This window comes from Athene noctua, chromosome 2 (genome assembly GCF_965140245.1).
Source record: "Athene noctua chromosome 2, bAthNoc1.hap1.1, whole genome shotgun sequence".
In the NCBI taxonomy this organism is placed as follows: domain Eukaryota; kingdom Metazoa; phylum Chordata; class Aves; order Strigiformes; family Strigidae; genus Athene; species Athene noctua.
This window is the reverse complement of record NC_134038.1, coordinates 52,996,880-53,007,746: the sequence shown is the minus strand read 5'-3', so window position 1 is coordinate 53,007,746 and position 10,867 is coordinate 52,996,880. Positions and strand designations below refer to the sequence as shown.

Here is a 10,867-nt window from a genome sequence, read left to right as displayed (position 1 = left end):
CGTCCCACAGCCTCTCCTCAGCCGATGGATATGCACCCACATCCCTGGGTCCTCTTGCTCGGCGTACCATGGTGTGAGGCGCACAGTCGTAATGCACTGTGAGGCGCATCAACGTACCACCGTGTGAGACATGCCAACGTACCGCAGTGTGAGGTGTGCTGTCGTACAGCAGTGTGGGACGCACTGATGTACCGTGATGTGAGACGTGCTGTTGGATGGCAGTGTGGGAGCTGTTGTACTGTGCTGTGAGACGTGCTGTCATACCGTGGTGTGAGGTGTGCTGTTGTACAGCAGTGTGAGGTGTGCTGTTGGATGGCAGTGTGAGGTGTGCTGTTGGATGGCAGTGTGAGGTGTGCTGTTGTACGGCAGTGTGGGACACGCTGTTGTACCACGGTGTGAGTTGTGCTGTTGGACGGCAGTGTGAGGTGTGCTGTTGGACGGCAGTGTGAGGTGTGCTGTTGTACGGCAGTGTGGGACACGCTGTTGTACCACGGTGTGAGTTGTGCTGTTGGACGGCAGTGTGAGGTGTGCTGTTGGACGGCAGTGTGGGACACGCTGTTGTACCGCGGTGTGAGTTGCGCTGTCGCAGCGCCGTGTGCGGCGTGCGGGCGTAGCAAGCCCGGGTGGTGCGATGTTCTCGAGGAGGGCTTAAGCCGAAAGCCCCCCGGTGCCAGCGACGTGCATGAGGAGGGCTGGGAGAGGACGGTTCCCCCTCCCACGTCCCACTCCAGCTCCCCGGTCACCGGCGGGTGCCCTGTGAGTCCTGTCCCGGGCTGCTCCCCACGGGCAGACCCTGCCGCCCACGGCCCCGCACCCCGGGAAGCCCACGGTCCCGCGGGACGCGGCAGGGCGGGGTGCGACGTCCCCAAGCCCGCCGCCGCCGGCGGGGCCCCGAGCCCGCCCCCCGCCGCCCGGCCCCGGCCGCGGCCCCTTCCCCGGGGCGGAGGGAGGGAGGCGGGGCCGGGCCGCGGCTCCGGGCCGGGCGGCGCGGGGCTGGCGGCGAGAGCGCGGGGCCGCCGGCGGCCGAGGAGCGACGGCGAGCGGCGGCGGCAGCGGCCGGGGGTGCGCAGCAGGGCCCGCGGCGGGGGCGCGCCCGGCCCCCGGCATGGCCCGGCAGTAGGCAGGGAGCGCCGCCCGCCCCCCCGCTCCCGGCGGCAGCCCCCGCCGCGCCCCGTCCGTCCTATGAGACCCGCCCCGGCGCCAAGATGAAAGGTAGGGACGGCAGCCGGGAGCCCCCTCCGCCGCCCGCACACGTGCGCCGCCGGCACCGGGCAGCGGGCAGCGGGCAGCGGCAGGGTGCTGGGGGGGCCCCGGGCAGGGTGGGCAGGGGGCGGGCGCCGGGCACCGTGCGGGCAGGGTGCGGGAGGGGTGTGCGGGCAGGGAGCGGGCAGGGAGCGGGCGGCCGACAGGGTGCAGGCAGGAACGGTGGGGTGCGAGCAGGGAGCAGGCAGCGGACAGTGCAGGCAAGATCGGCGGGGTGCGGGCAGGGTGCAGGCAGGATCGGCGGGGTGCGGGCAGGGAGCAGGCAGCGGACAGTGCAGGCAGGATCGGCGGGGTGCGGGCAGGGTGCAGGCAGGATCGGCGGGGTGCGGGCAGGGAGCAGGCAGGACGGCATGAGGGCAGGGGTACAAGCAGGGTAAGCCGGCTGCAAGCAGACTGCTGGCAGGACACCGTGCAGGCAGGTTGCAGGCAGGGCAAGCCGGGTGCGGGCAGGACGCGGGCAGGCGGTGCCGGGAGAGGCCGGGCGTGGGTCTCCCCGCGACCCCGGGGCGCAGACGGGGCAGCCCCGCTGCACGGGGCTTGGCTTGTGTTGGTCAGCCCCGGTCCGGGGAGGGGGGTCCTTGTGTGCGCCCCCCCCCCCCCCCCCCCCGCCTCCTTCGTCTGTGCTCTCCCCAGGACGTTTTCTCTCGCCAACTTTTATCTCCCCCCTCCCCGACATCCCGAGAGGAAGACTTTTATTTCTCCCTATTTTATTTGTTTATTTTTTGCCAGCGTTTTGCGATGTTCTTGGTGTTGCTTCTAAACATCTGGCAGTGATTAGGTGCCAGTAGAGGCTTAACTGGCTTGTGAAATGTATTTGGCATATTTCTTCTCAACATCCACCGACTGGAAAATATTTGGTCTTTGCTTTGCATCTGTTAAAACTGAAACTTTGTTTCTTCTCCTTTTCCTCTCTTTTTCCCCCTCCCTCTCTTTTTGTTTTAAATGGGTGAAACATGCCACTTCTACCGGTTGACCCCGTCCTACAAAGTTGTGACTGAGAGGTATTAGATAATAATACACTTATAAAATCAAATAAAACAGCAGATTGCCAAATTGCTACACTGTAACCTAGTAAAGACGTATTAGGGGTGTTGCAAGAAAGCCTTCTGTTTATGAAAATTGATGGCCTTACAGCAAGAGGCAAAGGCTTTACGTGCTGGGGAATAGTTACAATGAAAAAAATCAAAGGACATTATGGAAAGTTTAGGAAGTAGTTGGGAGTTTGTGAGAGTCGAATCTAGTTTTTCTTCAGAGACAAAAATAAACTTGAAGGGTGAAAGGAAAAAAAAAACGTGTAAGAAAATTGCTTTTGGGCACCAGTGTGCCTATGCTTGGATTGCAGAGTTTGATTCCAGATGCCAGGAGGCCAGTAAACATCATGATAGTTACACTTAGTTTCCAGAGTCTGGGACACCAAATGATGTGACTATTTATTCACTTGCCAGAGTAGCTGCTCGAAGGGAGGAGAAGTTTTTTGGGGGGAGGGGGGGTGTGGGTGTAATTTTGCAAGCCCACACACGCTATTTAAGTTACTTCTGGCACCGTGACATGGTGTGTCTACAGGGCCGTGCAACATATTAAAAATAATGTATTTATAATGTTCTTTATTTATAGAGTACTTGTGCCAAAAGTTTTGTCATCAGCTTGTCATTATCAGCATAAGGGTAATGGCAGGAACAAACCAAAACAATGGGGATCCAGTAATATAAACCCATGTCTGTTATCACTGAAAACCTTACGCTTTATTGTTGTTGGGACAGAGGCTGTGCCGATTTTGGGGGGAGGGAGGATGCAAACGACCGAGGATGGGAATAATATGTAACATGCCTTGCATCTCCTTCCATTCTCCCTCCATCACTCTTTGCAAACTGGAGAAGTGGCATTTGGAGGGAAGCTGTTACTCCTGCTGGGAGCACATGTTGGTGCCCCACACTCCAACTTCACTCCGGTTGCTAGTCCTTACCATTTCGTTTCCCTAAGAGCAATCACAGCCATCTTATTTCTTTCCCCCGCTGAGTTACGGAAATCAGTAATAAAACATGCAAAGGACCCTTAAATTGAGAGACTTCAAAGAAATCATCACATCAAGTGCCATTGCCAGTGTTATGGAAGTCAGAGAGCCAAACCAAGTTTTGGCTCTGTGTTTTCTTTTTCTGGATACAGTCTTGGTTTTTCGTATGTTGTCTTTAAACTTGATGGTGGTGATAATTGTAGGACTGTAGAACTTGGTATAGTTACACATTTTTCTCAATAACAACAAAATGATCTGTTGATTGCAGCTGTCTCTCTATCTACCCTCTCTGGAGAACGGAGGAATATCTAAATAATTACATCACTAAATATCTGTAAGGAATAAATTATATTTTCCGTTGCTGGTATTTGTAATGTGTTATGTTTTAAATCAGTAAAACAAATTGAAGTTTATGTTTAATATGCTGGCAGTTTTATTTCCAGCAAACTATACTGAGCTCACAAACTCTGTGATAGGTTTTATTAATAATTCATGTGATTTATAAAGGGACTTCACTGCTTTAGAGTCAGATGTATCTTTATCAAATGATACTTCTAAGTTATAGTTATTTATTGGGGTATGAAGGAATATTTGTTGCCTGGGAAACAAATGAAAACAGCTTCCTCATAGTCAAACATGCCACATGTTCAAAAACATTGGTTCTAATTTAAGACAGGGACAAGCTTTGTTAAAACTGAGAACTTTTTGCTATATATCTGTGATATATTTTGTAATTATTACTTTAAACTGTATCTGTCATCACTACTGTCATTGCAGTGCTGGTGATAAGTATTTTTGTCTGAAATGTGGGTATTGTTTAGATAGCGACTTAATGCCCAAAAGCAGGCAAGGGCGAAGTCAAGGTTGTCATTTTGGGATTCCAAGATGACAGAGAAGCTTTTAACTATGATACCCAAGACAGCTCAGCTGCTTCTTTCCAGTCCTCCTCCTCCTCCTCCTCCTCCTCCTCCTCCCTTCTTTCTGCCCTCGCAGACACCTTGCTGTGTACCACTTGTATAGTGACGGTGCTGGAGGACAGAATGTCTGGTGTCTTGTGCTTGAGAACTGGAATGTGGCCAAATACCCTGTCCTGTGCAGTTCCTCTCATTTAATAGAAAAAGGTGCACAAGAGTGGAATGGTGGGGCAGGTTCGTCCTTGGTTGCGCTCCACTGAAATCAGTGAAGCCGGTACTGCGTGAGGAATGGTCTAGTCTGAATACCCAGCTTTCTTCGCGTTGACCAGTTTGTCTCAAAGCCAGCTTTAGTTTTCAGTGCTGAGTACAGAGTTTTCAGTGCATAGAGTACGTTGAGCTTTCACAGAACATGCCGTTCAGTTGACCTCAAGTTTGCCTTACAGAGTGTACACTTTAACAAACAATTAATGACATATCAGCCCACATTGCTAAAATCCTCCCTTCTGGAGGGAGGTCTTAACCTGGAGCCTGGATGTAATCTGCAGGTAAAGCCTCCATTTGCAAATGCTGAGTGTGCATGCAAATTCAGTTGCTCTTTCTTGGCTGCCTTGAAAAGTCTTAAATACTCTATTTATATGTTGTTTACCTTCTTACCAGGTTTTGTTTTTCTATCTAACCATTTCGAAGCCACCACTATTTTTAAAGAATAAAGGAATATTCTCATTTTCTAAGACTGGAGAAAAGGGTATCTCTCTCTAATCTTCATGTGCACAAAATCAAACGAACAGTCATCTGCAAATAGGTCTTTCCTGGATAGAAACTTCAAACTGCAAATTTAAAAAAAATCCAGTCCAGAGCATTATGCAGAAGCCAGAAAGCATCTGAAAAACAAGGATTAGAAGTGGAGTGATCCAGTAACCTTTACTTAGTCCAGTTATAACAGAGCTTATATGAATATAGTGACATAAACATGAAACATATGCAGGAGCTGAGTGGTGTGTGTTGGACATGTCACAGGACCCTACCACAGAAGTTCAAAGACATGAGCAGTTATAATAAATGTGTGATACAATGCAGACCAAATCCTGAGCAATGCTACCATAGAGTCAGTGTGTATCCTGAATGGGTTGGTAGCACAGAGGATTTCAAACACATGGATGAGAAAGATGGTCATGCAAGCATGTGTCAAAGGATATTCTTATTAGCAATGCAGAGAAAAACAGAGTGTTAGAAGCTGTGAAAGTACAAGAGAAATCTATTATTGCACAGACAGAAATATAACTGTACAACTGCAATGGATCTTGAGTAGAATTAGCATATAAGCTATTTATGACAGAAGTATTTTCAGTAAGAAGTTGTAATTGTTCATCTTCTCTTTCAATGTTCTACTTTCCCCAGCCACATCAGGCTAAGAATAGCGACAGCGAGCCTATCCCTGTGAAGAAGGGAATTGTTTAAAATCTCTTGTGGCTCTTTCTTCTGCTACTTTGGATAACATAAGTTTATTCTAGACTGATTTCTCTACAGCTGAGAGCTGAACAGAGCCCTTTTTTGTCACGACCTCTGAATAGTTTGCTTAGATTCACACTCAAAGACCATTGTGCCCAGAGGTTCAAATAAACACCTTTGCCTGCTAGGATAAGGAGGGAAAGGTAATCTTGCAGAGAGATGGAGCTGATCAGGCCTTGCAGAGGAAAAACCAGAATAAAATAGAGAGCTGGAAGAAATGTCAAGGATGAAAGCGGTTCAGTGCTGCAAAGGATGCATGCCCAGTTATCTTCAGCTTCACAAAACGTTCCTTATCCTGAGGTTCTGTGCATCAGAACAGAGATTTCCCCCTTCCAGCCCTCCCCCTTGGAAAGCAAAATAAAGACGCTTTTTACCAGGCACTGAAAGTGAACCTGATCCTCCTAATAATGTGAGCATGGTTTGTACGAGTGAGGGATCAACCTAAGATGAATTATCTTTGGAGTTTGACTGCTTCCACCTAAAACTGCAGTCCCTTTTGGTGCATAAATTTGAGGTGAAGACTGGGATGTCACTGGGGAACAAAGTGGATGAGTTATGGGAGGTAACAGAGATGTGTGTTGTTGGGAATGTGTATGCCATTTTAATGCTGTTGTTAATTGCCTCCTCTAACATACAGACAGGGAGGCACAATTTTTCAGCACACTAATGAGAACAGATCTGTTTGCTCTTAAATCATTATGCTGAAATATGATATGATTTAAACTTCTAACTTCTAAGATTGACCCTCCACACCACGCAGCTGGTCCTGACCCCAGTACCATAGCAGTGCTCTGTAGCACTTAGGGACTAACAAGTTTTGTTCAAGAAACACCCCCATTTATTGTCTTCATTTTGTGCCTAAAAAGCAAAACTAGAACCATCACTCTTATACTTTTGAATTTCTTAATCTGTCTTTCTCTGCATTCTTAACGTGAGCTCTCACATTTTTCAGGCATAGCAGTGTGGGGGTAGATCAAGACTGGAATATTAAAATGCACCCATTTGTCATGATTCTTTGTTTTGGTTTGTTTTACACATGTGTTAGGTGATGATCCTAGCCTTAGATTATAAGTGTCAAGAGAGGATCTGTGATCTGGGACCTCACCTCTTGGTTTCTTGCAATACTGAAGGGGGATAAATTTCCAGACCAGCAGTCTGAAGGACAGAGGTAGGGAAAAACCTCAGACTCATTGCCAGAATCCAGACTCAAACAACATCCCAAATGATGCTTCAGGATGTGGGGAGGTAGGCTGACTTCCAAGACTGCCTCAGCTGAACCTCTGCCAGGGCTCCCCTGAAGACCAGATACTCTGCAAAGTGCAGGATCCCTGTAATCCCTGTCCAAAGGAGCTTACTGCGTGACAGGTTGGACAGAGGACCAGGTGGGCACGATACACAGACAGCCAACATCAGGGACGTTGTGAGCATGTGTCAGCTTGGGGCCTCATCAGTAGGGAAGGGTTTTAAGCATGGGGTAGGTTTTTATGAGGGAGGGCTTACCAAAATAGAAGCAAAGAGAGAAAGACTTGAATATTAAAAGGGGCTATAAGGAGAAGCTAGCGGAGAAGGGCAGAAGAAGAGGACAAATGAAACAAAGCATCTGTGAAGAGAGAGAGGGAAAGGAGCAGCCTGTTAGCACAAGCAGGAGACTGTCCAGAATAAAAGCTATGAAACCCAGTAGAAACCAATTAGACTGATGAAGTCATCAACATCTGAAGGCCGCAGCTGCTTGCTGTGCTTCTGCTGGCTCAGTTTCACCTCTAGGTCAGCACTTTGAATGTAGAACCGGTTAATAGTGACCAGAAATGCATATAAATCTGGTGGCTGCTCAAAAAGCTTTTGAAATGTGATATGAGAAATATATTGGTGTTCACTGTTCGCATCTGTCTGAACAGTTGTTAATATTACAGAAACCTCACAAGTGGACAAGTTGTGCCATTCCCTGAGAGGGCTGAGATGAGAGCAGGCAGAAGGAGCTTTTTCAACCCTGCAGGTGGTCCCTCTGGACAGATCCTGGATGCACTTGTTACATGGTTTGGAGCAGAGTTCTACATCCATGCTGGTTTATGGGTTAAAGAGAGGAACAGCATAATTTTCAACTAATCGGCACAGCATCTTTCCAAATGGCACCAAAAAAAATCTGTTCTTGATAATATTAAAATGAATTTTACAGAGTTGCACTGGGATATAACTATATAGTTCCCATTAAGTCAGTGGGAAAGGCAGGGCCCTGACTATTATAGCTCTTTGAGTGAGAGATTTATTTTAAAGGAAACTCTTACATTGAATGTCATTGTTAGTACAAATTAATCTTATAGGCCTGGGTTCCCAGTGTGGCACTTAGGGGTAAGTTCTAATGTACTGTAAATTGAGTTTTCAGGGGAATTATAAAGGAACTCCTAAAATCTGAATTGAAACACATCATGACAATTTTCAGCCCGGATGCCTCATTCTCTCCTGAAACAGATTTCCCCAAGATTTTGACATGTAGTGTAGAATACTGGTGTCTTCTCTTATCTCAAGACTTCAAACAAAGTCTTTAAACAAAGACTTTAAACCCGTGTTTACTGCACACGTTCTAGAAATATTGGATACCACGTGTCTGCAGCCACCATATGACCCAGAATCTCTAAATGGTTCCAAGGTCTAGTTTGCTTCATTAGTTAATTATGTTTAAATGTCTGAGAAGGGTGTACTGTTAAAAGGTGACAGCTGGACGTGTACTTTACCAGCTTTCTGTAACACCTTCTGTATGCCAGCAATGACACCCACAGAAGGCAGGGGGCAAAATGGAAACAATTTCCCTGAAATCACCTTACACCAAAGGCTCCTCAGATCTGATGCTGTTCCAGCAAAGGGACTGAGCAGTGCAGTGGTTATAGGCCCTATATAGTCCTGGGGCAAGTCTGGCATCCTATTTGGCTCCAGTCCAGCTTTTTCTTACTTGACCTCAGAGTGACTTATAAGTGGTCCATGATTAATTTATTTAAGATTTAAGAACAAGAGCTAGAAATTACACAGTTCTACTCCACAGATTTTTTCTTTGCCTCTAGCAAATTAATCAAATGAGAGTCTAATTTGTTTTAGATTAAATGAATTCCCTCTGTTCGCTGTGTTAATCCCCAGCTGAACTGCCTTTTTATAATTTCCACTCCCTTGAAGCATTGTACTGTAACGTATTTAACTCTACAACTGTATTTATTAGAGGTGTTGCAGTAATAATTTATAACTGGAGGGCAAACAGAATTTGGCATTGGTACTTGGTGGGGTGTGGATATTGCCAAAATATCTCAAAGCCTTTTTTTTGGACCAGAGCTCTTATTTTGTACTGACTCCCTAAAATATTTGATGTACTGCTGCTCAGCTACAGCAAGCCAGCAAGCCACTCGTTTTTAGCAGTTTGCAGTAAGCTCTGCATGACAACCTGTTGTAGCCTCCAAGGCAACTCTTGTAAACCTGATGAAACCGGAGATCTCTGGTGGTCCTTCCCCTACATGGTTAAATACAGCTGGTTGCTCACATGTGTTTCTGTTCTTCCCAAAGTTCACCTTTTTAATGGACCTTCCTTCTGCCACAGCTCAGTAGAAGCCAGCGGAATAAGAAATAACGTTTTAAACAGCTTTTCATGTTTTTTCAACTTTCTTATTCTGGATTCCCTATCTTTTGGCTCACACAGAGAGCTTGGTTCTTTCCAGTACTAAAGAGTTAATTCTTCCATCTGGGACATAACAATGATTCTACTTTATTGTCTGCTTCAAGGAGGAGTCTGCCCTTCATATTTCTCACTCAGAAAAATAAGCCTTGCCTGTATATAAATGTATTTGTATGTAATGAAAATATTGCATTCATTCCAGTCCTCTTTGTAACTGAGAAGGGTTGGATTTAAATTGAAGAAAAATATTTCTAACTTACAACTTTCACAATGTCAAACAAAACCCTCTTATATCAGTGGCAGCCCCACTCAACTGGATGGGCACCACTGATGTAAAAGCACAAAATTTCCTTTTGTAATATCAGCCACTGGTGATCAAAACTCATTAATTTCTTCCGCTCCAATTTCTGATACTGCCTTTAAAAGCGTAAGGCATAAATACATGCTGGAAGTTTTCTTACTATTTGCTTTTCTGCATGGTGTGTATTTTCTTAACCTCTGTAATTCATCACAGATCACATTTTCATTGTTTTCTCTAGAAAAGCTGTTCCCTTTTCAGTGAAAACTTGGGTTTTCTTGTATTTTGCTGATTTAAAGATGTCATGAAGCTTTGAGATTTTTGTAAGCTTGTGACAAAACTTTAATATTTTCAGCACTGGAACAGGGAGTTGAGGGCTCACCTCCGGGGAGTGCAATACTGCCCGGAAGGCATGGGAGGAGCAGGCTGGCTTTGCCTTGGGACTTAAATTTATAGGCTTGTTTGTCAACTTCATTTTTAATATTTCAAACAGAGATTTCTTTTGAAGTAGGACTTTTAACCCATCCTAGACTCTTTTTCCAAAGGACTTAATGATGTTAATTTCTGAACATTTAGTCTAACCTTGTTTTATTAATTTCTTCTTCCCATCTTTATTTTCCTTAAACACGTTACATTGCAGTTAATATTGTAAAATATTATATTTGCACATGATTTGAGCAAAGTGCCTAATGGCAGTTGTGACTGAAAGACCTTAAGCTTAGTCTGTTAAATAATTTTAATAAACTTGCCCTAAAATACATTGTTGCCTCTTGCTAGATCAACTCACAGGAATTAAAAAAGGTTCTTTCTGATGTTTTAGATTTTAGTGAGCAGGGAGCCAGGTCACCTGTTGACAAAAATGTCCTTGCCTGTCTCCATTTCAAATGCCACAAGCGCTCTTCAAAATTAGGAGAATAATGAACACTTATAAAGTATTCAAAGATTAAAAAAAAATAAATCTCTAGCAAGCACAGCATGCAGTGTTGAAAATATTAAAAGGTATATATCTATATTTTTTAAGTTTTTAAGTATGTATATAATATACATAATGTATGTATAAAAAACACATGTATATATGTTGCAAATATTAAAAAGTTAAAAGAAACAGAAATATGATTATAAATGCATGGCCAGAGGGCAGTTGCTGTTGGGATAAGCATGAAAAACCAAGCAAGTAGAAAAGAGGCTAGCAGCCCGGGAGGAGGGTGTTGGAGATGTGG

General features: G+C 45.6%; 1 protein-coding gene across 1 annotated transcript in view; it reads left to right on the top strand.

Moving 5' to 3' along the window:
* Positions 1-1,059: 1,059 nt before the first annotated feature.
* Positions 1,060-10,867, top strand: part of COLEC12 (collectin subfamily member 12) — a 105,593-nt gene continuing 95,785 nt past the window's right edge. The window contains exon 1 of the mRNA XM_074899120.1: positions 1,060-1,212. Coding sequence (XP_074755221.1) covers positions 1,206-1,212 — 7 coding nt within the window. The 5' untranslated portion in view covers positions 1,060-1,205. The remainder of the gene's footprint in view (positions 1,213-10,867) is intronic.